The sequence below is a fragment of the Crinia signifera genome, chromosome 8 (assembly GCF_055691185.1).
Source record: "Crinia signifera chromosome 8, ASM5569118v1, whole genome shotgun sequence".
Classification (NCBI taxonomy): Eukaryota; Metazoa; Chordata; class Amphibia; order Anura; family Myobatrachidae; genus Crinia; species Crinia signifera.
In genome coordinates this window covers 157,992,525-158,020,067 of record NC_139224.1, presented here as the reverse complement: position 1 = coordinate 158,020,067, position 27,543 = coordinate 157,992,525, and the positions used below count along the sequence as shown (strand labels likewise).

At 45.8% G+C, this 27,543-nt stretch overlaps 3 protein-coding genes across 4 annotated transcripts in view; 1 reads left to right on the top strand and 2 right to left on the bottom strand.

The window, feature by feature from the left end:
• Positions 1–1,913: 1,913 nt before the first annotated feature.
• On the bottom strand, positions 1,914–8,131 carry MMACHC (metabolism of cobalamin associated C). The gene is made up of 4 exons (XM_083157511.1): positions 7,829–8,131; positions 6,470–6,664; positions 5,905–6,057; positions 1,914–2,971 (listed from the first exon to the last, which is right to left on the bottom strand). The coding sequence occupies exons 1-4, from the start codon at positions 7,904–7,906 to the stop codon at positions 2,660–2,662; spliced, it is 738 nt and encodes a 245-aa protein (XP_083013637.1). The 5' UTR covers positions 7,907–8,131; the 3' UTR covers positions 1,914–2,659.
• CCDC159 (coiled-coil domain containing 159) lies at positions 8,051–24,332 on the top strand. 2 transcript variants are annotated; one of them, XM_083157509.1, is made up of 12 exons: positions 8,051–8,218; positions 8,312–8,415; positions 9,487–9,517; positions 10,481–10,641; positions 11,101–11,182; positions 11,912–12,104; positions 12,497–12,564; positions 12,709–12,785; positions 18,491–18,591; positions 19,962–20,044; positions 21,268–21,411; positions 23,728–24,332. In XM_083157509.1, the coding sequence occupies exons 2-12, from the start codon at positions 8,350–8,352 to the stop codon at positions 23,853–23,855; spliced, it is 1,134 nt and encodes a 377-aa protein (XP_083013635.1). In that variant the 5' UTR covers positions 8,051–8,218; positions 8,312–8,349; the 3' UTR covers positions 23,856–24,332. The 2 variants fall into 2 exon arrangements, with proteins under 2 accessions (XP_083013635.1, XP_083013634.1); XM_083157508.1 differs by having other exon boundaries at positions 8,291–8,415.
• An 852-nt stretch (positions 24,333–25,184) lies between these two features.
• Positions 25,185–27,543, bottom strand: part of LOC146026670 (uncharacterized) — a 60,061-nt gene continuing 57,702 nt past the window's right edge. The window contains exon 5 of the mRNA XM_083157510.1: positions 25,185–26,688. Within this exon, the coding sequence (XP_083013636.1) occupies positions 26,644–26,688 (45 nt within the window). The 3' untranslated portion in view covers positions 25,185–26,643. The remainder of the gene's footprint in view (positions 26,689–27,543) is intronic.

Sequence of the window (27,543 nt, the reverse complement as noted above, 5' to 3'; positions counted from 1 at the left end):
TTTGGTCCGATTTCTGCCAGATCCGACTGATCTGGCTGAAATCTGACCAAAATCGGCTAGTGTATGGGGGCCTTTAGAAATCAGCTCCTTCATCACTCAATGAAATGGAAAGAATCTGCCAGACTTAGTACGATCTTCAAACAGAATATCCTGGCTATCCACAGGCTTATCAGGCTCCTTATAGTCAATAGCTTTATGTATGTATTTCAACACGCTTTGAACTAACTCCAGATTAGAAGAGCTCTCCTCTTTAATTTCTCCAGATTCTTCACCTGAAGAAACAAACATCCTCTTGTTTATCTTCAGATCTATTATCATAATCTAGACTTGTTTGAGACCTAGACCTCTTAGAAGACTGTAACTGAGTAAGCTCCTCCTTAGTCACAAAGGATTTTTTCATCCATTCCATCAGCTGAGATAACATTTCTGACTGATTGTCTTGTGTTAGAGATTTTGTACATTCTCCACATTTACTGCCTTTATAGGAACCAGGTAACACTTTATCACAGGTGACACAATTGATTGTAGTATGCTTCTTCTTGGAAGAACATTTCTTGCTTGGAGAAGAAGGCACACTGCAATATATATATATATCAGTATATATCAGTATCAGTATATCAGTATCAGGCTTACGGGGGGAAGGATCCATGATGCGCAGAAACAACAGACACTCCAGTACACACTGAGACCGCAAACAACTGAATGAACCAGCATGGACTGCCAGATTTATATCCCCAGCTGTTTACCCGGAAGTACTCTCTCCCACAGGTCACTAGACCTGTTAAATTGCCCCTCATTGAGCCGCCCTCTGGGCGCAATATCCGAGACCTCACTTCCGGTACACGCGCTCCGGCGTGTAACGCTGCCGGCATTTACCGCTGTCTCCCTGTGAGCTAAGACAGAGGAGACGCGCCAGAAGCTGTATCGAGCTGGATGCTGGAACGGGGATGTGACACGCCGTCCTGCAGAACCAGACCTTACCCCAACAGACAGGGAGACATCGCCGCTGACAGGTGACTTCTCCTTATACGCCGTTCTGATGTATATCCATAAGTGCAGGGTAGAGCTGAAACAGGTCCCCCTGCATCTTCTTCTTCCCCCCTGCTTAGGTGAGCCCTGAAAATAAAATAACACCCTGCCCTGTCTAAACTAATAGGAGACAGGAAAAAAGACATAGAGGAAGGGGAGGAGTAGGCTTATGTACCTGAGGTGGGCGGAGCCTATGTGGGAAAAATTCACCCTGTCTAAGCTGAGGAAAGGGGAAATATCCCTAAGTATGGCTGCCATGGGGATCGTAGAAGAAATAAAACAATTTCCTTAACCCCATACAAAGAAAAATGTCAACAGAAATGATGAAATTAATAAAGCAGCAGACCAACACTATCTGCCCCTCACCGGGCTAATCCTGACCTTCCCCACCCCATATCCCTCCCACTAGTGCCTAACCCTAATCCCAGAATTTTCTGTACCTCCGGGATTCCAACTGCCGGGATTTTAACCACATCCCCGGTATTTTAGCCACCTACCAAGGGGTACATCAAAGCCTAGGAACATAAGACTAAAATACAAGTTCAGCAATACAATACAAGTTTCCTTCCCGCACCAGAACTCTGCTGTTGGCGATTACAATTACATTATTTATTGGACATGGAAAGAAATCTAAAATAAAATAAAAATTTGGTATGAAATTTACCTACTAGAATGAAAGTCTAAATTTTTTTTATTAAAACCATGGACTTTTGCTGCTGCAAAAAGCCAAATATTACATAGTTCATTAATAATTATTCCCTCCATTTCATCCGTTTCACAGCGCCCCCCAAATTACACCATACAATAAAGATTTGTTGATTTATTAAACAGCTTTTATTAGCATCAAATTAGGGGAAAAAAAATATCCAACTTTTTGCAAAAATAAAATATTACTAAAATTTATAAAAATACAGAATTTCTTCAACTAATGAATAATTTAAACCCGCACAATAATTTAAAACCTGAAAGCTCTATAGCTACACTAAAGGCCGGCTCAACAAACATACAGTCATCAGCATCTCCCTGAAATCATCTCTTGCAGCAAACCATACAAAACCCCATTATTCTAGAAAAGGCCTTGACAACCTGTGGCTTCTCCAGTTGTGAAACTACAAGTCCCAGCATTCCTGGCCACAGTTTTAAGTAATGTTAACGCTGTGGCAGGGCATGATGGGAATTGTAGTTTCACAACAGCTGGTGAGTCACTGGTTTTCCAGGCCTAATATATAATGAAAGTTTGACAATTATTTAAAGGTAAATTGGGCCCAATCCCACTCAGACACCAAACTACGACCCGTGTGCATGTGCTAGGTCTGCCAACCTTACCGTATTAACCATATGGTCATCATGTATCCATATTACACCTCAGTTTACAAAATAAATATAAAAATGTACCTGTAAGCCTACAAAGCTGAACTTCTTAAGTAATTCCAAAAAGCTGCTTGGCCCCTGCAAATTTTTGGCTGTAACATGGGGCCAAGCCAACAAAAGCACCGGTGATGGCAGGTCTTGGCTACAATTGACCGTCATAATCCAGACAAAGGCTGAAGCACCTGTGATACACAGGATTATTATACAGACAGCAGGGGATATTATTATAGAGATTTAGACCTCATTATGAGGGTCAGTTTCAGCAGGGTGGGATGGGGTGCGGGTGACCCCAGAGTTCCAGCAGCTTCAGCCGCTCCGCAGGTGGAGTTGAGAAGTATAGCGTCTGATCCCCCGAGTACTTTTCCTCTGCCGGCAGCACATCCCGGTACTTCCCATCCCGCCAGTTAAAGTTGAAATTCTCCAGTAGGCGGATACGGTCCTCTCTGCTGGGCAGGCAGTCCAGGGGCAGGATCTGCTCCAACTCAGGAACCAGCACTTCAGTAAATACCAGCACAGCGCGAATGGCAAACCAGCCACCAAACCGGGGGTGAACGCAGACTCCGTACATCTTCTGAAACAACAAAACAAGAACGAACCACGTAACTCTTCTCATCCCTGCAGAAAAAGGTCATTTGTTTTGGCTTTCTGACAGGAGCAGGAGGGGACTACTGGCCGGCTAGTGTTCTTAAATTGCTTTATTTATACTCATACAGTGGAACAATACAGAGCAATAAAATCAGCAGCAAAGGTGAATAATAGGAGAAAAAATAACAATGGGGGTTATTCTAGTCCATTCTTTCTGACAAAATCCTTCTTAGATGGACAAAACCATGGGGGTTATTCTAGTCCATTCTTTCTGACAAAATCCTTCTTAGATGGACAAAACCATGTGCACTGCGGGTGGGTCAGATGTAACTTGTGCAGAGAGAATTAGATTTGGGTGGGGTTTTTCTTCAAAGTGAGATCTATATTGAAGTGTAAAATCATGCAGTCAGTATTTTCCCTGCACAGAAACAAAATAACTCACCCAAATCTAATTCTCTCTGCACATGTTACATCTGCCCCCCTGCAGTGCACATGGTTTTGTCCATCTAAGAAGGATTTTGTCAGAAAGAATGAACTAGAATAAACCCCCATGTGCACTGCGGGTGGGGCAGATGTAACTTGTGCAGAGAGAATTAGATTTGGGTGGGGTTTTTCTTCAAAGTGAGATCTATATTGAAGTGTAAAATCATGCAGTCAGTATTTTCCCTGCACAGAAACAAAATAACTCACCCAAATCTAATTCTCTCTGCACATGTTACATCTGCCCCCTGCAGTGCACATGGTTTTGTCCATCTAAGAAGGATATTGTCAGAAAGAATGAACTAGAATAAACCCCAATGTGAGGAAAACTGATAACTAAAAATAATAACATTGCAACAGTCTAATATAATAGAAATGGGTGAAAGAAGACGCTGGGTGGGGGAGAGGGGGCATAGGCCAAGAGGCAAGTGGCCTGCCAAATGCGCAGGGGTGGCCAACCTGCGGCTCTTGAGCTGCATGCAGCTCTTCTGTCAATGAACTGGGCTCCCAAGATCACTCCCCCATCACTGGGAAGCGGCTGCAGGGTGGGACTACAGATAGCGGTGAAGCAAGTCATGTGCAGCGGCACTGGAAGGAGATGCACACAGGCTCCTAAGGAGTCCGAGCCGGGATCTTTCCTCGGCATTACCTGGTGGGTGGTGCATGCGCTGTCGCCATTGGAGGACACTGACAGAAGAGTCTCCAACTCCAATTTAATTTAATAACCCTTTGCTCCTGCCAGTGCCTTCTACTGAGCCCTCCTACCTGCGCGCCCAGGCCCTGGTAAGCAGCTGCAAATTAAAACATTTAAACTTTAACATTTTTCAGGTGGACTATTTGTATTTTGTACACCACAGCTGCCAAACATTAATGGAGAGTGTCCACTATTTGAAAAAAAAAAAAAAAAATTAAAATTATATCTATCTATCTATATTGCCACCCCCATTTTTGCATGGTGTCGGCTTGTCGTGGAGTTAGACTACCATTTTCCGGAATTAGCTGCAGAAATGTAGTATCCCCCAAACCTGCTGCGATCCTTTCATTCCCGCACGCAGCCGCATCTCCCATAGTTTTCTATGGAGGATGTGATGCTGCCAGATGTACAAACTTCCAGAAAGAGAACGTATTACCAAGCTTGGCCCCTGCAGCTACCACCATCTGAAGGTGACAGTAGCCAGTTTTAGCCTATGGGTTGCAGTTTGCATAGTTAGCCAGCAGAGGGCACCCCTGACATTCTCACGGGCAATGGATACCGCAGCAGGACTGCATTTGCACAGGAGCCCCGGCCGCACTCAGAGAACATGAACCGACCACCGGAGGGAAGAGACAAAAAGTATCAAAATAAGATTTAAGTGGTCAATGTGAAATTGGTCTGGTGAGGAGCGATGGTCATCCTACTCGCACCCAGATATGGGTCATTAGGTCGACCTATGTTAGGTCAACATGCATTACATCGACCACTGAAGGTCAACATGGCTTAGGTCAACACACAAAATAAGTCAAAAGGGTTGACTCATTATTTTGACAATGGCGCTGTCGACAGTCAAAAAGGTCGACGTGTTTTTCACGCTTTTTATTTGTCATGAATGTCGATATAGTTACCGTCAAAGTGTACCGCGTCCCCTCACATGGCTCACCATGCTTTGGGCATGGTGCCTCGCTATGATTGGGCACACTGTTCTATTCTCCCTCCACACCCTTCATGGTAGGACATGAAATACCGCCTGGCAGCTCAACAAAAAAAAAAAGTGAAAAACCCCATGTCGACCTTTTGGCTATCGACCTAACCTGCATGTCGACCTAGTGACCACATGTCGGCTCACAAAGACTACTACAGCACATAGCTGCTCCCTTATATTACAGACCTCATACAGGCGCCATATGCATTACAGCTGCTGCATTGCTATTGCACAGCGAGTAGAACGTAAACTACAATAACTTGTAACACTTGCAGATACATCCAAGTTCTCATAACATAAGAATGGAATAACCGGTTCCTACTAAGTCATGTGTCGGCGAAGGACAGGTACGGAGAGTGTAGTAAACTAGATAACAAAGGGCCCAGCTAAGGATTAAGGAGAGAAAGCCGCAGCGGACTTTGCACCCAAACACAAGATTAGTGCTCAGTGAGAGTTTTATAGGACAGGCATCAGTAAGACGCTGATGAACTGTACAAGATGTTACGCACCGTGTCACACAAAGATTGTTTTATTATATACCCACAACACAACAGCAGACACCGACACCCCAGGCAGGGAAGAGGAACTGCATGAGTTTTCAAAGATAGCGGGTGCTACAATGAACACTACTCTATGGCTTTAACGCCCAAGTAGATCACCGTTTCCCTCAGACCATAACTGGCTGCAGATGCTTGAACCTGCCCCTAATAATGTATATAACAGACCTGGCTGATTCCCCCATTATGAGACTGCTCCTTACCCTCTTCCCCCAGGGATCATCTGGCACATCTGTCCGCTGATAGTAATAGGCTGCTCCGGACACATGGGCTGCTGTCTGCATGAGTACCTTGGGACGCCGGTTGGGATGAAGCTCATAGTCATACATCACATCCACCTTGTGAGAGGGGAGCCGCTGTGGAGAACAATCATGGTTTAGACACCATACAACCACTTACTTCTAGGGTTATGGCCATGGGTCCACACCATACAACCACTCACTTCTGGGGTGATGGGTCCACACCATACAACCAGTCACTTCTTGAGTTAGAGCCAAGGGTCCACACATACAACCACTCACTTCTTGGGTTAGGACCATGTGTCCACACATACAACCACTCACTTCTTGGGTTAGGACCATGTGTCCACACATACAACCACTCACATCTAGGGTTAGGACCACGGGTCCACACATACAACCACTCACATCTAGGGTTAGGACCACGGGTTCACACATACAACCACTTACTTCTTGGGTTAAGGCCAAGGGTCTACACCATGCAACCAGCTTTATTATTAGGTCTGATTAGAACATTACAACATCTTACCTCCTTTGCCAGCGCCATGTGATACGACACACACTGGTCTATGGGGTCTCTGAGAATCTGTAGCTTCTGCTGATTCAGAAACGGTCTAAACGCCTTCTCAAACATGGAGGGGGCACTAAGCACAACGAATGCCAAAGTGTCCCCAGGGTAGGGCAAATGAAACGTGGGATCCAGAACGGCATTGTACCGACTGACCTGCAATGAGACAGAAACGATCAGTAAGAGGGAGGCACTGACAAGTGAACAAACAATTATAACATTAGTCTTTTGAGACGTATAGCCGCTAAATGAGGTGGAGGTAGATGTAATGCGGTACTGTCAAATAATAGCTTCACCCCATCAGCAGGTATTACATTTATCAACAGGATGCATGCTGCTACAGTACCATTCATTCCAACCAGCTGGATGAAAGTTGGTCTAGGCTTACCATACTTACACCTTAACACTGGGACAATCATGAATTATACAGGTTCGGAGACTGGCTGATCTCTACATTTCACCTGGTTTTACTTAGCCATGGAACCTGCGTTATTCATGGGTGTCACAGTATACAGAGATGAGATTGTGTAGTATGGCAGATCATCCTGCATGGCCATTTACTGAGTACACAGCTCCTTCTCTATCAAACATGCATGCTGTCCCATTTCATACTCACCGAGACATTCTGGTATAAGCTTTTACTCACTGAGCCAGAGGAACCTACTGAATGGTTATTACTGTACCTTACTAAGACAATTCCTCATCGTGTATGGGCCATGGGGTCGACTCCTGAAATAGGTCAACGTGGCTAAGGCTGACATGTCAATTCAAGCATTAGGTCAACAATGGGAAGGTCGACATGAGTTTTTCACAGTTTTCTATCCCAAATGTCGACATTGTCACCATCTAAGTGTACCGCTGCGCTCTCCATGCTGACCGTTCCTTTTACTCTACATTCATATAATACCATTTACTCACTGAGCCAACATAATCGCCTTCATAGTCCCTAACTTCCAGCCTCAGCCCATGCTGCCAAATATCGTACTCACTGAGCCAGTTCTTCTATTCCCTATACACTGATCATACTCACTGAGCCAATTACTATGTTACCTAATACACTTACTCACTGAGCCAGTTCTGCTATTCCCTATACACTGATCGTACTCACTGAGCCAATTACTATGTTACCTAATACACTTACTCACTGAGCCAGTTCTTCTATTCCCTATACACTGACCGTACTCACTGAGCCAATTACTATGTTACCTAATACACTTACTCACTGAGCCAGGTCAGCCTGCCACATGGCAGGGCACCTACGTCCAGGTATCTCCCACCCTACCAGACATGCATGTGGTCCACTAGAAGCCCTGAACTCACCTGGAAGGGGTAAATCTCGAAACCATAAGGTTGCAGCGCCCCCTGCAGCTGCCCCTGTATCTCCACGTGTGTGTCCATAACACCCCCTGGCTGGTGACCCCGGGTTGTAACGTCCCTACAAGAGCTTGACTTTCCCAATCGCCGCGCTGCTTCATGGGAATTGTAGTAAGGACGGCGAGAGGGGGTGTGTACTGACAGTGAGGCCGCTGTGGGGAAGTCTGGGAGTCGTAGTTCACGCTGCAGCGCTTTCCAATTCCGGTGCAGGTGTGAGGACTACATCTCCCGGCATCCACCGCGAAGTTCTGGTCGTTATGGGTGCGCAAAGCTGCTGGAGTCTGGACGCTGATACCCGGGAGACGCCGGTTTAAATAATCCGAGAACAGAGAGGAGGTAAAGTGTCGGAGATGGGGTTAGAGGTGATGAAGGGAGGAGGAGGGTGTGGGTGAGGTATGATCTGTTCAGGGTATGTGTTTCCTTGTTTAGGGATTTCCATATTTTGTCGGTGAAGGACGATCAGCGCCATGAACTGGGACAGTCAGCTGGACTCCATTCTGACCGCCACCGACAGCAACATGACAAAAATAAAGGTGGGAGACCTGCGAGGACCCTGTATAAGTATCACAGGGATTACATGCTGGCAGATACATCACATAGACCATATACAGGTCACATCCATAAACACCTGAATATGTTATGAGAGTTACCTGGCGTATACACGGTGAGATTTTGACAAGAGATTTTGACTAGATAGTCAAAGTCTCCTAGAAGGTTCGCCAAATATCTCCCTATTTTTTTCCTGCTTAAGGTGCCCACAGACGCATCGATCCCGGCGTGCGTTCTGTGCTTAACTAGCAAGCATTGCATTGTATGCCTTGTGCATGCGATGCGATAAAAAGCTAGTACAAAAAGTATGTGCAGCACATACTTTTTGTACTGTGCGATGAGGTGCCGTGGGAGCGCACACCTCATAGCATCGCACCGCCGGGATCAATATTGTCTAGCATAGATTGACTGACTGTGCAGGCAAGGCAATTTTGACTAGATCATAAGGTGCCCATACATGCACCGATTTTCCGGGTGCGATGTGTGCTATGAGATGCGCGCTCATTAGCCAATATCTCCCCCGTGTGTACACTCCTTTACTGTATAGTGGATAGATAATGTCTGTAGGTCAACAGTCACTACGTCTACCACTAATGGTCAAAAGTGACTAGGTCGACATACCAAAGGTCTACATTGCCAGAAGGTCGACACAAGCTTATGGTCAACATGGCCATGGTCGACGCTCATAAGGTCAACATGAGGACACCATATAAGTGTACTGCATCTACTCACCCGATTTCGCAGGCCCGAATTCACTAAATATTGCTCGCAACCCTATGGAGCAGCGAGCGCTTTTTAGCAAATTCAGTCCGCTGTAAAGTGAGTCTGGGGTAATGATGAATCACACTCGCGAATCATCCGCGGCTAATAGGTTCCACCCCTATGCCCGCTTGGATATTAAAGTTTGAAAAACTTGTGTCAACCATGTCGACCTTCTGTCAATACCAACCTACGGTATATCGACCATTTTTGGGAGTGCTGTTCTGCGAGGGAAGCGTTTTTTGTCTGCACACTTGGCTTCCTGTTTGATATATATTTTGTCCTATGTCTTTCAGGAGAGACTGTACAGCCGAGGGGAGACCAAAGGTACATTTTGTTTGCCAAATATTCTTTTTAAGGTTTTTTTCATTTATAAATAAATAATCGCAGAGAAGGGGGGATGGTAGTGTACAGATTGAATTCAATAAACTAGTCCTGGGACTTAAAAGGGCATAATTCCTCATCTTAATCAAAAAAATCATATGGAAATAGGGATGGCCATCGTTGCCATTGCTATCGATGGTTGCCATCGATGGCAATAGTGCACCAGGCCATCGATAGTGTTAAAATATGCAATGGATGACCATCGATATTGTTACCTATTGATGGTCATCCATTTTGCTTGACTGATTGGCCTGTGGACCAATCAAATCATGGGGGTGGGGCTTTGCAGCTGTCAGGGGCGGAGCTATTCTCCGTGTCTAGGCACCTTGAAAGAAAAACATTGGTTTTGTTGTGCCATTGATGGAGGGAAACCATCTGGTTCTCCCCCATCGATAACTAAAGTATTTGACCTCTGTCATAAACCATCGATGATTTTGAATCATCGATGGTCAATAGCCATCCCTATATGGAACTCTGAGTCTCTCCCAACCAAACCTATGGAGCATAGTATATGGACCATGGGTCCTCAAACTGCGGCCCTCCAGATGTTGTGAAACTACAAATCCCAGCATGCCTTGCCACAGTTTTAACACTCCCTTATAGCAAAACTGTGGCAAGGCATGCTGGGAATTGTAGTTTCACAACATCTGGAGGGCCGCAGTTTGAGGACCCATGATATGGACTATTCACCCTGCTGTATATCACTAAACATTTATAATGCTAAGGTTTTATTTAACACAAATTATATGTAAGTTCTAAGCCTTAGGTATATAATCTGTATGTAATATATTTATTTAATGTTGAGTTTCATATTAGCTGGGTTATATTGTTAGCTTGAAAATAATTCTTTAGTTTAATATTTTTCAGTTTTTTTCTAATTTTGATACTTTTACTTCCAATTCCCAGGAGATTGTCGCTTTGACTTGGCACAAGTAAGAAGAACTGTGTATGAGGACGGGCCCCCTAAACCTGCTCCGCCATACTCCCAGCCCAGCTATGGCGTGACCCAGGCAGTGACTTCTGAAGATATGGTGAACCTGAGCAGTCAGCTGCTGTCCCAGGCCAAGGTGAGTGCGGTTTCTGCGGGGTCTACTGTTACAATACATGTAGCTGTCCATTTAAACGCTGGCACCTATTTGGCGGTTTCTGTAACCCAGTTGGGCACTGGCTTTTGATTGGCCGGCAAACTGAGAACAGCTATTGTACTGTGATTTACCCACAGACAGTACGTAGTTAATGTTTGTGCCTATATAGAGAGACCCTGGTATAGATTTACCAGTCTGCAGTGACAGGTGTTTGTCCCCCATGAGATAACACACAGTGCAGTTGTTGTTGTGGCTCCAGTGCGGAACAATGACTCTTTCAGATGGTTAGTATTTTCCACCGAGCAGGGAATAAGCATAGTCCACAATATTGCATCATGTCAGCCACTGACACCTGAGGCCTCCCTTATGTGGCATTCCCTGTGCACACACAAGATTCTTCCTCTGTGTTACTAATTGGTTAAACTGACTCCTCTCCCGCAGATGATTACTTCCCTGCACCAGGCCATTGGGCGTCTGGAGCGTGATCGAGACCTTCAGCTCCAGAGAATACAAAGTCTGGAAGGTACGGCACCAGCACTGCACCGTGCTCCCCTGTGCTTTCACAAGTCTGATGCCATAGACTTGCACCAGGTGTATTCAGCATGCAGCCTTTCAGTTGCTGTGGAACTACACATCCCAGCACTCCCTGACAAAGGTTTGGGGCATGCTGGGATGTGTAGTTCCACAGCAGCTGGAGGGCTGAATGTTGAATACCCTGGTGTACACATCACTTGCGGTGTGATTACTAGAACTCTGATCTATCAGTAATGTAACGATTGTGGCTTTATACTGAAAGTAATTGTGCTGAATTATGTATGGTCCATTATAACACGTCTCGGTAACTGTGAATACATAATGATTTGTAGCAATGTCCTTTGTGCTTGTTCAGGAATATTTTCCCCATGGAATGAAATGTTAATCCATACGGATCTTGTGGATATGTGCAAACCGCTCAGGCGTTGCTAACGGTAACCACAGACTGCGCATTCGTCATGCCATACCTACGCACTCGAACAGAAATTGAAGACGGATTGATTTGTCCCTGCTGCTTTGTCTGAGATCAGCATTTCTGGGTGGCAGCAAATCTGTCATAATGGGTGTGGGCGTATAGACCGATGTTTATGCAGACTCCTGGTTCTGATGGATATTTTGAACCCAGCCCAAATTGCTCGCATGAGAGATTAAGCAGGCTGGAGATGTGTCCAATTCAGAATAAGGCCCAATAATATACTGAGCTTATTACCATCTGCAGATGAGGTGCGGCGCATGGGAGCTGTCCGGGGGGATGTGTCCGAGTCTCTGCTGGAGAGAAAGGTGGAAGGTCTTAGACAAGAGTTGTCCAGTGAACTGCGCCACCTGCAGGACAGAGTAAGGGACTCTCCGGTGAGAGCATCAAGTCCATCATTGCGTTCCACTGCCAGTGTCTTACAGGAGGTGAATGAGAAGTAAGTGACTCGGACCCACTCCTCTCCCAAATGCTACTGTGTATATGGTGCAAATGCATACGGTGTATCGTATGCAGTCCCTGCCCGGACGGTTCAGGGGGATAGCAATCGACTTCTCCCCGGGAGACTTCACCCTAGTGCATTGGTAGGGAACCTTGGAACCCCAGCTGTTGTTGAACTGCACATCTGATCCCAGCATACCTTGCAACAGTTGTGATATTTGGCCATGCTAAAACTGTTGCAGGGCATGCTGGGTGAGTGCCAAGGCTTACCATCACTGCCCTAGTGTATGGCCACCTTATATCCACCTTTGTTATAACTGCAGTTTGTGCCTGTACTTTAATGTGTGTTCTTTCCCATCCTTGTTACTGTAACATGTTTGTGTATTGCAGTAAAAGGCTGATTTGGAAAGAGTACGAGAGCCTGCGGAGAGATACCGATTACCTGCACCAAAGACTACGTGAGTGTTCTGTGAGCAATCATTCAGACGTGAGCGGGGACAAGTGGCTTGTAGGCGGCCAGGTTCGGTCTGGTCGCTCCTGTCCGTAATCACGAACGCTATACTAAGCACAGACCACACTTACAGAGCTTTGTCTCCCCGCAGGCCGGCAAGAGGACGATTTGCTGCGGCAGCTGTCGGAGGGACAGGATCTGAAACGGGCACAAGACAAAAACACAATGGTACGTGTAACGGGAAGCTAGCGGGACACATTTACGTTACAGCATAAAGGCTAATGCCATGCTATAATTGTTACTGTAATAGTTTCACCACCCTTCATTGTACTAGGCAATCGCAAAAAATGAATCCCTGGAGCATATTCTGCCATTGGCGGTTGCGTCAGGGACATCACATTATAAATATGATATATTGGAGCTTCTGGTGATAAACCCATAAGACCGTGCCCATGCGAAGCACCGCTCACCATTATTCTCTTTCTGTTCTGAACTTCCTAACCCCCAAAGCAGAACTGTTGTCACATATCGCCGTCTCTCTGGCCCCATCTGATTGGTGACACGTACCATGTGCCTTATTGTCCTTCAGATTGGAAGCTTTCCAGCAGCGCCCTCCTATTGTCTGTTCATCCCCAGTCTCCTTTATACCTAAATGTGTTGCCCCTGGTAAAGCGCTAGAAACCTAAAAAAAAATCATGTTTGAAAGAGAAGGACACGTGCGACGCAAAGGAACGTTACATAAAGATAAACACTAGGGATAATCACAGAACACAAAGTGATGCCACTGTCCTTAAACCCAACAGCATGCAGACTGCTTCATTGGAATATGGAAAGGGTTTTGCAGGGATATGGGTCATAGGGTGGACTCAATGAAGGGCAACGCCTGAAATTGGTCGACATGGATAATGCCAACACAAGCATTAGGTTGACAGTCAAAAGTTCAACATGAGTTTTTTTGTATTTTTTTTTTTTATGTGCCGATTTGTCTTTATCAGGGGTCCTCAAACTTTTTAAATCGGGGGCCAGTTCACTGTACCTCAGACCATTGGAGGGCCGGACTATAGTAAAAACAAAAACTATGAACAAATTCCTATGCATACTGCATATATCTTAGTGAAGAAACAAAACGGGAACAAATACAACATTTAAAATGAAGTAAAGTTAAATCAACAAACTTACTAGTATTTCAATGGGAACTATGGGCCTGCTTTTGGCTAATGAGATGGTCAATGTCTGGTTCCATATTTGTCACTGCTAGTCGCAACAACTGATGCAAGTGTGCTTCCGTTAGTCTTGATCTGGTTGGAGATTTCAAATGTTTCATTCTAGAAAAAGTCTGTTCACAGACATAAGTGCTGCCAAAGATGGTTGCCATTTTGAGTGCATGGTTCCTGAGATTCGGATATGTCTCAGAGGGGAGAGATACATAGAAATTCAGAAGGCTGCTTGACTTGAATGCTTCTTTCAGAGAGTCGCAATTCTGCAGTTCAGCCAGTTCCATTTGGTAAATTGTATCAACATTTTCAATGTCAATAGAAAATGGGTTTACGGAAAAGCTGTATGTCCTGTTCATGGAGATGAAGCTCTTTAAATCTAAATTGGAACTCCTTTTGCAATTTTTCCAGCGAATCCACACATGTTTTGTTTGGGAATGCAATCGGCGGTTTTTCCGCTAACAGATTTTGAGTTGTGGGGAGATGGCAGAAGTTTTCCTCCTTCACTTGTTTGATGAGGAGGCCTAATTTTACTTCAAATGCTTTGACGTGATTGCATATCACATATGAGCTTCCCCTTTCCTTGAAGTTGAATATTGAAATTGTTGAGTAGCTCTGTTACATCTGTCAGAAAGGCAAGGTGCCATTTCCATTCTGCATCATTGAGTTCTGGTACTTGTTTGTTTTTTGACAGCAGAAAAGTTGTGATCTGTGGAAGTAAGTCATAGAAACGTTTCAAAACTCTCCCTCGACTCAGCCAACGGACTTCTGTGTGATACAGAACACCTTCATACTCAGCATTTAGCTCAGACAGAAGTTCCTGAAATTGTCTGTGATTTAGTGCATTAGCTCTAATGAAGTTAACACAAGATACCACAATTTTCATAACAGAGTCCCACTTTAGTGATTTACTACACAGCGCTTGTTGGTGGATGAGGCAGTGTATGGCTATTGGATGAGAATGGTTCTGTTTGTCCATCTCTTGGTTAATGCGACCAATTACTCCTTTCTTAGACCCCACCATGCTAGGAGCACCATCAGTTGTCACGCTGGCTAGTTTAGCCCAGTCCAGCTTCATAGTTTGGCAAACCTTTTCATAGATATCCGCTCCTGTAGTTGTTCCTTTGATGCTTTGCTGTGCAGCAAGCTCTTCTATGACTTCAAAATAATCGTTCGTTCCACAAATAAAAATTAGAAGTTGTGCAAAATCACGACCGTCATTGCTTTCGTCGAGTGCCAAGGAAAAATATGACCTTTTTTTTTTGTAGAGTTTTGCAAATGCTGATGCAGATTGTCTCCCATTTCTTCAATCCTCCATGTAATTGTAGGTCCTGAAAGACTCACTGTACTAATTAAATCGGCCTTCTCTGGACACATCTCTTTGGCAACAGAAAGAAGGCATTCTTTAACCAATTCTCCCTCCACGAATGGTCTGCCGGTGTGTGCTATTAGCTTGGCAACTTGAAAACTCGCTCGCAGTGATGAAATATTTAGCTGCTTCTGCTTCACAAAAATATTTTGCTGAGTTGTCAATGTATTTTTCAGTTTTAAGATTTTATCTTTTCTTACTTCTCCAACCAAACAATCATATTTATCTTTATGTTGAGTTTCATAGTGTCGACGCAAATTATATTCTTTGAACACAGACACTATATTCTGGCATATCAGACATACAGCTTTTTCCTTGTACTGCATGAAAAAATAATCATAAGTCCACTGTTCTTTGAATATCCTACACTCCGAGTCAATTTTTCTTTTTCTTGACATCATTATTTCCTAGGGACCTAGGGATTCCAAATTGCTATTAGTAAACTGCCAGTATATATATACAGCACTACAAAAACAATATACCAGCAATAACTTTGCCCACACAGAGACATACAGACTGCAATGCCCAACTTCCCCTCGTAATTTATCATAATCGCAGGCAAGGCTGTGCATATATGTATATAACTGCGCGATATATTGTATGTGCAGAATGAGCTTCAGTGACAAATCGTACATTGGGGCTTCTGGGGGAGTACATGCTGCACATATATTTTGTACCCTGTGAGGTATGTGCATTGCCTCTCACTGTACAAAATGTATCATGTATGGGCACCATAAATAATCCACAAAAAAAGCTAGCGGAAGGTTGGCCACCACTGCCCGCGTTGTCGCTGATATGTCAGGAGGGGGAGAGCAGTAGGATCATTCCCAGCAAACAAGCGATTTAATATAAATGGGCCTATAGAGAACTGTCTGTGCCTCTCTACTCCTCCTACAATCATGTCACTGACCCATCACATGCACCCCTGTATTAAATAATTATTATACATCACTCAAATCCTGATATATCTGTGCTGCTGGGAAACCAGTACACATGGAGGCTGCAGGAAATGATCAGAGATCAGACCAATAATGATCCTTTGCCAGGAGCCCTGCTCTCCACAGAGCTGCCATTACAGGTCCTGCACCCCAAATTCAAATTATGCCATAAAGCAGTGCAACCCGATTTACATCAAACCACACATAGTCCCCATATTCACATTCCATCATGCATGTGTCCTTTATTGTTAAGCCACACAGTAGTGCCTTTTATTGACGTTACACCACACTGTAGTGTCCATTACACCACACAGTATTGCTCCTTATTCAAATGAAGCACACAGCAATGCCCTTTATACACATTCTGTTGTACAGTACTGCACCTAATTCACAAATATAATATAGGAAGCAGAGCTATAAATAAATTAATTAATAGATCAGTATTTTAAAATAAGGGAAATAGGTCTAGTGAAAAATGGCAGAGTTAAATTATGTAATTTAATGTATCCATATACAGAGTTTTAAGCAGGAGGGAGACATGGGGAGGGTTGAGAGATAGTGGGTGTGATGGAAGGAGGCAGAAGGAATAATAGACAGAGGGTGAGAGAGTGGGGGGTTTGAGGGGGTAGAAATGTAATTAGAACAGCATATTAGTAAATATTACCCTATGCCTGTTTTATGATGCATGGTGCTGTCAGTGTGCATTAGCTGTCTCATTGATGGGGAGGGTACCAGTAGTCAGTTCCAGCAGCTGTCCTGTGGATCTGCAGATCATGCTCCTCATGCTGTCCTTGCGAAGGCAGCATAATTATGTCAGACAGTCACCAAGGAGCTGGGGTGAACACAGGATTAAGGGGGAGGGGGGAGCGGGCAGTGCTGCTGCTGGACAGTCAGCAGTGCCGGATTTAGGGGTCAGGATGCACAACATTTTTGTCTGTGCTCCGCAGCGGCTGTCAGAATGTCCAGTCAGTGCAATTGATTGAAGGAACTCATGCGCGCCAGTGCCGCACGCTACAGCCAGGCTGCCAGGTACAGAACAGGGCTCAGCAGAGAGAGAAAGCAGGATAACCTACCCCCTCTCGCCCGATGACCCCCCCCGCCGCGAAACGGACCTTGTCTGCAGGAGTCAGCAGGCCGGGCAGTGGCAGCGCTGCAGTGATGTGGTAACCCTAGGTAACATAGCTGCCTGGGGAGGAGGGAAGGAGCATGCTAGTTCCGACACACCAAGAGAGAGGGGAGATGGTGGAAGGGCAACTCCGGCTCTGACAGTCAGGAGGGGGACAAGGGGGGTCAAGCACCCCCAACCAGTCACGGCCTCTACTCACCCAAAAGATAATATGCACTGGTCCCTCGCTGCTTGCTTCGCGTCCGGCTCCTCTCCCGATTTCTCCTCAGCCACAGCGTGTGACGTGATGACGTCACACGCATAGGAGAAGCTGAAGCAGGGAGACGGGTCGGACCAGCAGACACTGCTGCTTCCACCTGATGTCCACGCCCCCGCCCGTCCATTCGCCAGCCAGCCTGCCCGTCCGTCCTCCCTGTCCCGGCTAGTGAGGCAAGTGAGATTGATTGCCGTACTAGCCCTTGGGCAGCGGCAAACCAGGTGGGCCGCATGAAAGTCCTCAGCGGGCCGCATCTGGCCCGCGGGCCGTAGTTTGAGGACCTCTGGTCTATATAGTCGACATGGACACCAACTAATTGTCCCGCGTTGGTTCGCTGCGCTCGCCATATATTCTCCCATTGCACCGTAGTGGATGGTAGGGTATGACATTTTCGGCACATAAAAAAAAAAAAAAATCCCAGGAAAAACAAGAAAAAAAACCTAGGAAAAACATGTCAACCTTTTCACTGTTGACCTTCCCATTGTCGACCTTAGCCATGTTAACATATTTCAGGTGTTGACCTAATGCAGTGACCTTGATACTCCAGCTGTTGTTGAACTACACATCCCAGCATGCCCTGCATCAGTTTTAGCATGGCCAAATAGCAAAACTGTAGCCGGGCATGCTGGGATGTGTAGTTCAACAACAGCTGGAGTGTCAAGGTTAGCCATCACTGACGTATGTCAACCCTCAGAGTCGACCTGGTGACCGTATCCCTTTTGCTGCTCTTGAAACCGGTCACGTCTCGGGTTTCCCCAGCGGATGGCATGACGGGAATCGCGTCTCCCACCGGTCTGCCTCGTCACTGTATGTACATGATGGTGTATATGCTGCTGGTACCACGTGTGTGGCGTATGTGCTGGTCTGTTATGTAGATTAGGGGTGAATGTGGTTACTGGGCATCACCAGCTGCCGTAGCCTAGTGGATAAGTGTGCCGCGCTCCATACTGGAGACCCAGGTTCTATTCTTACTGGGTATTACTCTGTGATGAGATGTGTATAATATACAGATGCCTGTTCGTTTCTGTAGGCGCTGGAGCGGTTGCTGAGCAACCATCAGATGCACACACAGGAGCTGGACAGGGTCACGTCAAACACACAGGGAGTGCAGCGAGATGTGTTGCAGATCAGGTACTGCTGCTGTGTGTGTGTGTGTGTGTGTTATATAACCAATATTCTGCTAGATGTGCACAGAACATGCAGCTGGATCAGATTGCCTATTAGGGTAACTCTGATACCTGTACTGCTGATCACCCCACAGTACCCCCATTCTCTTCCCCATATCCGATATTACCAATACTCTATCCCACTGCAACGAATGATAAACCCACCTCTCCCATTATTGTAAGTCATAAGCTCCACCCTATTCCATTACCATTAAGCCCCGCCCTCTGACTACCGCTAACAATAAGTTCCATTCTATCCCACTGTCAATAAGGTCCACCCTCTCTCATTGCTGCTAATATGCCCCCCCCTCTCCCACTGCTGCTAATATGCCCCGCCCTCTCCCATTGCTGCTAATATGCCCCGCCCTCTCCCATTGCTGCTAATATGCCCCGCCCTCTCCCATTGCTGCTAATACGCTCCGCCCTCTCCCATTGCTGCTAATACGCTCCGCCCTCTCCCATTGCTGCTAATACGCTCCACCCTCTCCCATTGCTGCGAATACGCTCCACCCTCTCCCATTGCTGCTAATACGCTCCGTCCTCTCCCATTGCTGCTAATACGCTCCGTCCTCTCCCATTGCTGCTAATACGCTCCACCCTCTCCCATTGCTGCTAATACGCTCCACCCTCTCCCATTGCTGCTAATATGCCCCACCCTCTCCCATTGCTGCTAATACACTCCACCCTCTCCCATTGCTGCTAATACACTCCACCCTCTCCCATTTGCTGCTAATACGCCCCGCCCTCTCCAATTGCTGCTGCTAATACCCCCCGCCCTCTCTTATTAATGTTTGTCTCATTACCATTAATGATAAGCCCGGACCCAATACCATTTACAGTAATGCCATTAAATTTTCTGATTTCAGTGGTAATTCTGTGCATTGTAACCTCTATATGTAAACTTTAGCTTTAATTAGAGGAAACACTTTGCGATACGTTTTTTAATGCTGGATGCACAGTAGCAGATTATATCGGGCGTTTAATTGAGCATCAACGTCATTCAGACATATTGCAGTGGCTGCGCAAAACAGCCGATGCCTGAGATATCGGTGCATTGTGCCGCGGGGGTTCGGGCGATCCACCGACTGACCATATACTCACTACACAGACCGATGGTAATCGACACTGCAACTGAGATGGTGCGTGCAAGTGCCCACCCAGTTGTGATGTCAGTTACGCCCGATCTGACCGTGTGCAGGCATAACACGCTGTGCGTTCTGCCTAGAGATATATCTGTACATCAATGGTTATGCTGATATCAAGTGTGTGCCCAGTAAGTAACGATCTTACTTTGCAAAGCAATTTATAGAAATGTTTTATTCGTCTATTGTCCAGATCTGCAATTAGCGACCTGAAGGAAGACGTGAGGATTGTGGAGGGGAAAATTTCTGCCCAAAAAGTCAAGAGCGACAGATCTGGTTAGTGATGAGTATTGGGTCGTAAGTTAAAGGGGTCTTATATCCGTGGTTCTCATTCCTCCGTCCTCAGGACCCCCAACAGATCACAGATTCCAGGTCTCTACACAGAATCACAAGTGATTCGCTCCCCCTGTGGATCCTTTAAAATGTGTCGGCAAATAATGAGCACACATGTGCCCCTGCAGGGCGAAATGTTGCGGGTCCTTGAGGACCAAGGTTGAGAACCACTGTCCTATATCATACATAAATACATCACATGTGAGATGATGGTTAGACCTAAAAAATGTGTCTCTTCCAGTAGGAACTTGTGTATTAGAGGAAATGCCGTACAATACACAGGGATAGACGTGGCCTTGAGTCCAGGTGTTTTCCCCTTGGTGGTCACTGCCTCCAGGTGATGACTTGGGTTGGGATCATTTGGTCTACAGCATGATGGTCGACAGTCATTAGGTCGACATGGTTCTAGGTCGAAAGGTCGTTAGTTCGACAATATTTAGGTCGACAGTCAAAAGTTCGACATGGGGTTTTTCACTGTTTTTTGTATATACCTGAATGTCAACACAGTCGACATGGACACAGTTTAAAGTGCACCGCATCGCTCGCTGCGCTCGGCACACTATTTTGTTCTCCCTCCATGCCCTAGTGGATAGTACGGCATAAAATACCGCCTGTCAGCACATGTCGGCTCAAAAAACAGTGAAAGACCCCATGTCGACCTTTTGACTGTCGACATAGACAATGTCGAACTAATGACCTTTCGACCTAGAACCATGTCGCCCTTTTCCATGTCGACCTAATGACTGTCGACCATCATGCTGTAGACCAAATGACCGCATCCCGGTGACTTATATCTCTGTTACAGCAGGAAGTACATTTTATAACCAATCCTATATAACGAAAGGCTATGGCTGCTCCTCACCTCTATGTGGGAAATTCAAATGTTTTATGTGCCGACAGCAACTACATGGCAGCCGACGGAGTTGCTCCAATCAGGCGTGCCCAGCCGTTGGCTATAACATTGCTGTTATTATTTGTCATTTTAATGGGATGGTAAAAGGTCTGTATATAATATCAGTAATAATAGCGGAAGTTTCAGCCAATTCTATTCTACGTACGTAGTGCTCATCCCCAATCCTATGAAGACCTATGATATATGCTGCAGTAATGTAATATGCCTATCAGTATTGTCATTGATGGAACCGTTCTCTGTGTATTACGTCCAGAACCAAGGAGATCTGCAAGAAGACGGAAAGTCAGCAAATCGCCGTCCTCTTCCTCCGCAGATGACGCCCGCTCACAGATCAGCTTAGGCGACATCAGTTCTGCAGACACGTCGTCCAGCCTCGGGGGCCCTGATGTCTCTGCAGGTATCAGCCCCTCGCCCATTCTACACAATGACTGTCCAATGATCTCCAGTTTCTTTTGTTTAAGGAATTTAATGCAAATTGCATTCTTAGTAAAGTACAATTAGGGGTCTATGTATCCTTAATCATAAACTCCATGCGATCTGGGCACCCAGAATTGCAGTAAGTGTCTGTAGTGGGCATATGTATTACAGGCCCGTCCCTCTGATGTGTAGAGGGGCAGCTGGGCTCCTGGGAATGGATGGTCTCATTGATCACACATGCACGGCAGGCATTGCTGGTTTGGGTTCTGGGAAAACAATGCCAGCTAATTATTTATTTATGCAACAGGTTGTCCATAGGCTACAATGGGCTAACGCTATCTTCACATGGCAGCAGCTGCGAGGAACTAGCTTTGCATTTGAAGCTTGGTAAACCTAGCAGCATCACATGCTCCATTGGAAGCTATGGAGATTGTGACTGCAGGCAGCAATAGAGGGATCATAGCCGTTACCAGAGAGCTCTATTGGGGTCCCTCTGTCCTACATTAAGGGGATACTAAATATTTTAGGTTACCGCCCACCCTGGGTGTTTTTAAGAAGTAAGATTCAACTATTTCATGATAAATGAACCCCCAAGTGATTTAATGTATAACATGCATATTACAGTGGTGGCCCATAGAGGGCGCTAATCCTAAACATTCACTTTCTAAGTGAATTTGTCAAAATAGGTGTGAAAACTGCCAAGCAAACATTTTTTATTCATTACAATATGACCTGTAAGGTTTACTTTATATATGAAATACTTTTTTTGGTACTTGTTTCCTAGCACGGCCACATATCTTGGCCATCGGGGGTAATTTGAGTGGCCTGCGACCGATGCGATGCCCCCGATTTTTCCATTGAAATGCATTGAAAACAGTGAAAAATCGGGTCGGTCGCGTCGTGTGCACCTAAAAATGCTTAAATGGTCCAGACGCGATGCCCCCGATTTCCCCATAGGGAACAATGTTAAATGCCTCAATTAACCCGCGATGACCACGGTTTCCCATAGGAAACAATGTTAAATGGATCAATTTACCCAAATCAGCATAGGAACAATAGTAAATGGGCCAAAAACACCCCTGAACATTGAAATGTCCCCCCAAAAGTAGTTGACGCCACCCCGCCATCAACGTGAACCCGAAGTGTAGCGAGCGCAGCGAGCCCGCGAGGGGCGGCGGTACGCGTCCTCCGACCTTTTCATGCCCTACTATCCACTAGGGCGTGGAGTGAGAATAGAATAGTGTGGTGAGCGCAGCGAGCCCGAAGCGTGGCGAGCGGACGCGGATACCTTCACAGGTAAACACATCCCTTCGCGGGCTTCCCAGGTGTCCGCGTCGCCATGGACACCTGGGAAGCCCGCGAGGGGACGCGTATAACTGTGAAGGTATCCGCGTCCCCTCGCGGGGCTCGCCATGCTTCGGGCTCGCTGCGCTCGCCACACTATTCTATTCTCACTCCACGCCCTAGTGGATAGTAGGGCATGAAAAGGTTGGAGGACGCGTACCGCCGCCGCTCGCCACGCTTCGGGTTCACGTTGATGGCGGGGTGGCGTCAATAACTTTTGGGGGGACATTTCAATGTTCAGGGGTGTTTTTGGGCCATTTACCATTGTTCCCTATGATAATTTGGCTAAATTGAGCCATTTCACATTGTTTCCTATGGGAAATCGTGGTCATCGCGGGTAAATTGAGGCATTTAACATTGTTCTCTATGGGGAAATCGCGGGCATCGCGTCTGGCCATCGCACCCGATTTTTTTAGCGCCCGCGATGGCCCCGATTTTACCCCCGATGACCGCGATTCTGATCGGTGTGGCCGTGCTAGGAAACAAGTACCCTTTTTTTTTATTATTATTTAAATTTATATAACAAATGTGAGCGACACTGGCATTTTAGCAGATATTTTGCACATCTCTCATAGATGTTGGCATAAAGGGGGGTATTCAATCCTATTCAATGCTTTTTTTCCAACAGCATTGAACAGAGATCTCTGCATTGAATTGACAGCTCGACTATTTCCTGCTGGTTCTCGTGGCCACGCCCCCTTTTCGGCACCCGGCAGGCGGGACATTGAATCCCGCCTGCCGAGCTGACGTCGAGCTGGCCGAGAACAGGCCCGGGTCACGGTTGTCGGACTAGCCCGACAGTCGTGATGCCGGATTGAATAACCCCCGTAAAGGGTTAACAAATGTCTGTTATCCTAGCCAGCACAATAGCCTCCGTGAATACAATTAATTTTAATACCTCAGAGATGGAGCTCACATACTCACATAGCCTCTCACTGTTTGTGGCCTGCAGGATCTAGAGAGAAGTCCAACTCGAGCAAAGAGCGGAAGACCAAGAGCAGCCTGAGCGACCTCCACTTCAGCGATGACCTGGACGGACTTTCAGACAGCGCCCCAGAGCTGAATTTCAGTGACCTCTGAACCCCACACTTTGGTTTTACCTTAGCGCAGCTACCTCCAGCTCCAACCACAAGTGACTTTATTTTATTTATAATCCCCATTATGACCATTTCTGCTGCAGAAGAGAGTTTTACAATCGATCCTGCTTACAAGGCGGAATGCTGAACAATATGTACAATAATCTGGTACGGGAGGATCATCTGTGACACATACTGTAGGAACTCCACAATTATTTTATTTTGGGGTATCCACTCAATTCGTTCCCCAATAAAGGGTGTACTGCAGCCAGGAGGAATTAATCTGTGTTGCTCTATAACTGAATGACGGTTGTGAATCATTGGGTCACCGGATAAACCCTATGCTGCTATGTATTTTGTGCTTAGAGACTTTACGACGTGTTGATTTTATAATGGCTAAACATTTTTTTAATATATTTTCTATACAATGGAACTTTTACATCAAAAGGACAATAAACCCGTGTCAGGACTTTCTGGTTTATATGGCAGTGTGTAGTGTCAATGGCCAATGTGTGGAGTGTGGGTGGTTGTAACAGGGTCTTGTATAGCACCAGCTGTCTAGTTTTAATGACTGCACCTGTGCACCAGCTAGGTGGTTTGGGAGAGGTGACTGTAATTGCTATACCTGTGCACCAGCTAGGGGATCATGGAAATGTGACAGTAAAGGTGCATACACACTGTACAAACATTTTTTTTTTTTGACCAATTTTGTTAAAAGACCTTACCCTTGAACCCAGAGTCCTGGACGAAAGATGTTGATGAAAGATCTAGCTACAGTTTATAGGCTCTTTTTGAAAGATATCCAAATTGTGCTGCTTGCACAGTTGACGAACAATCTTGATGAACAACTGGTGCGTATGCACATCATCATTCGTCTGTCGTCAATATTTCATCAACATCTTTTATCCAGGACACTGGGTTCAATGGAAATGTCTTTCCACAAAATTGGTCAAAAGAAATTGTAGTGTGTATGCACCAATGAAAGCGCCTGTGCACCAGCTAGGGGATTGTGGACATGTGAAAGTAATGACTGCACCAGCTAGGTAATCTGGGAGAAATGACTGCACCTGTGCACCAGCTAAGTGGTCTGGGAGAAGTGCCTATACCTGTGCACTAGGGGATCATGGAACTGAGACAGTTAGTATTGATAGCGCCTCTGCACCAGCTAGGGGATTGTGGGCATGTGACAGTAATGACTGCACCTGTGCACCAGCTAGGTGGTCTGAAAAACATGACCTGCTGGTAGATCTTGAGGTCCGGTTTGGCCACCCCTGGTGAACCACTATAAAATACTGTTTCAGAGCTGTGAGATTCAACCAATACAAGACAGAACTGGGGAAAAATAAATTTTATTTCAACAAGTAATAAAACTAGAGAACACAATTTCAATACAACTCCCACATGTAATTAAGACCGAGGTGCAATTTGAACATGTTTGCAGATATGGCAACATTTCCTGTAAGTTCTAATATAACAAACCAAGAAGCGATCTGGCGGCATTTGCAGTGACGGAGGCAGTGCTGTGCATGAAGGGGACCTACGTGATACCAGCCGTCCGATCTATGGCGAGTGCAGCAAGAGGAAATCACAATGCGGAGTGTTACATTCGGGTACCTCCTGTTCTCCTTTGCTCTGTGCTAATTTCTGGCCACAATAAGATTTGTCTCCACCTATGCAGACCCAAATAACCTTCATATCATAGGATTATTCAGGCGCTGTAACCGATAGCAACCACCCAGCTTCCTTGCTGTTATTATTATAAGTTTTTTTAAGTGCAGCTTAAACAAAAGCAGCTGATTGGTTACTGTGGGTTCTAGAAACATTTGTGGCCTTCTTGTTGTCCTGCGAACCACAATATGCCCTCTACGGTCTGCTACTGAAAAATTCAAGGACCATGGTGCCTGAAATATAAATGAATGTTATGTTAGATAGCTGTAACAACATTAACAAACCTGTGGGTGAATAAGTGAGGCTTAAACAATTATTTTCTTTTGTTGTAGGCGCCATTTGGTTTATATCTATATTGGCGGTAAATGATTCCAGCGGGTTTGGTGAGGCAGATACACATGTGCCTCTTACATTGATGTATTTCCTATGTGCCTGTCCTGTATTCTGCTGTATGTTGTACGGAATTTATTGCATGAACGTTTGGGGATAACAATCGCCTTGTTCTAGTCTTATTGCTATTTAACTATATTGCAGACCAGATCTAAATTTACAGTACCTCCGTGAGTCCTGATTCTTTTTTTTTTGGATTCAATATTCAAGATTTCTTCTCTGCAAAGCTTTCTGGTCCAGGAACCGTCAGAGCGAAAGGCACACATTGGGGGGGGGAGGGGGGGAAGGGAAGTGAGGTCACACTGGGGTCTAAAGGTTAAACGTTCAACAAATCGCTTGGAAATGTACAAAGTCGCTAAAATGATGTCACTACATAAAGGCGGGTTACCACGAAACAATGAGGATTAAATCCTGGTCACTGTGGGACGATCACCACCACACTGCGGGTGCCTCAAACAACAGAGGGTCTAAACCCATCACGGGACAGATGGAGATACCTCGGCAAGGAAAAGGCTCTTCAGTAGTAGATCCTGTGCCTTGTTCTGATTGGCACAGTTGGGCAATAATGGGCGACATAGCCCAAACTCCGTCGCAAGCCCCTCATCTTACACCGCACTGACTGAAGGCACAGCGGGAACCGAGGAGACGAGAAAATCTGTTCCATCCTGGTGCTCACAATAACTAAGAGATTTAAAGTCTTGTGCAAAATAAGGCAGACTGGGACGCCATGGGCTCTAGTAGCTGTACAGAGACAATGGGGTGTCTTCCATCATGTCATCCTGCGGGAGGAGAAGAATGACAGCTTCATCATCTATTCTACAGCTAAATAAACACCCTATAGCAGGCATGTCAAAACTATGGCCCTCCAGCTGTTATGAAACTACATGTCCCATCATGCCTTGCCACAGTTTCTAGAACAGGCATTCCCAACCACGGTCCTCAAGGCACACCAACAGTGCAGGTTTTGTAGATGTCCAGGCTTGAGCACAGGTGACTTAATTAGTACCTGAGGGACACTGTGCCTTGAGGACCGTGGTTGGGAATGCCTGCTCTAGAAGATAATAGATATAATCTGATTGGTTGCCTATAGCAACGTGCCATCTTCCACAGAACTCCCATCTTAGTAAATATATTCCTTCAGCTTTAGGGAATATTCAGCACATGAACTAGACCAGTGGTTCTCAACCTCGGTCTGCAATTCCCCCAACAGTGCACGTTTTCCAGGTCACCCAGCAGGTGCACTCATTACTCACTGACACATTTTAAAAGATCCACAGGTGGAGCTAATTATTTCACCTGTGATTCTGGGAGGAGATCTGGAAAACATGCACTATGTGGGGTCCTGAGGACCGAGCTTGAGAACCACTGAACTAGACAGCACATCCTGACAATCCTTATCAACATCACGGTCCCTGAGGACATTCTACACAGTCCTGAACACAACTTATGTGCCCTCCTCGTTATCCCACTGCACACCACCTGCAATTCACACCCTCCGCCTCCCATGTAACCCACACCCAACACTTCTTAGGTGACACAAGTATAGCATTTGTATCAACAACTTGTTCTTTCACTCCACAAAATGCTGCCACATAACATACACACTGTAACCCGTCAACCACAGAGGTGTAGTG

Coding starts and splice junctions, on each gene's coding strand:
- MMACHC (XM_083157511.1), bottom strand. CDS start 7,906: ATGGACACACACGTGGAGATACAGGGGCAGCTGCAGGGGGCGCTGCAA. Junction 6,665..7,828: donor TCGAGATTTACCCCTTCCAG/GTGAGTTCAGGG, acceptor GTCTCATTGCAG/GTCAGTCGGTACAATGCCGT. Junction 2,972..5,904: donor ATGATCCCTGGGGGAAGAGG/GTAAGGAGCAGT, acceptor TTGTTGTTTCAG/AAGATGTACGGAGTCTGCGT.
- CCDC159 (XM_083157509.1), top strand. CDS start 8,350: ATGAACTGGGACAGTCAGCTGGACTCCATTCTGACCGCCACCGACAGC. Junction 8,416..9,486: donor GCAACATGACAAAAATAAAG/GTGGGAGACCTG, acceptor TATGTCTTTCAG/GAGAGACTGTACAGCCGAGG. Junction 12,105..12,496: donor TTACAGGAGGTGAATGAGAA/GTAAGTGACTCG, acceptor TGTGTATTGCAG/TAAAAGGCTGATTTGGAAAG.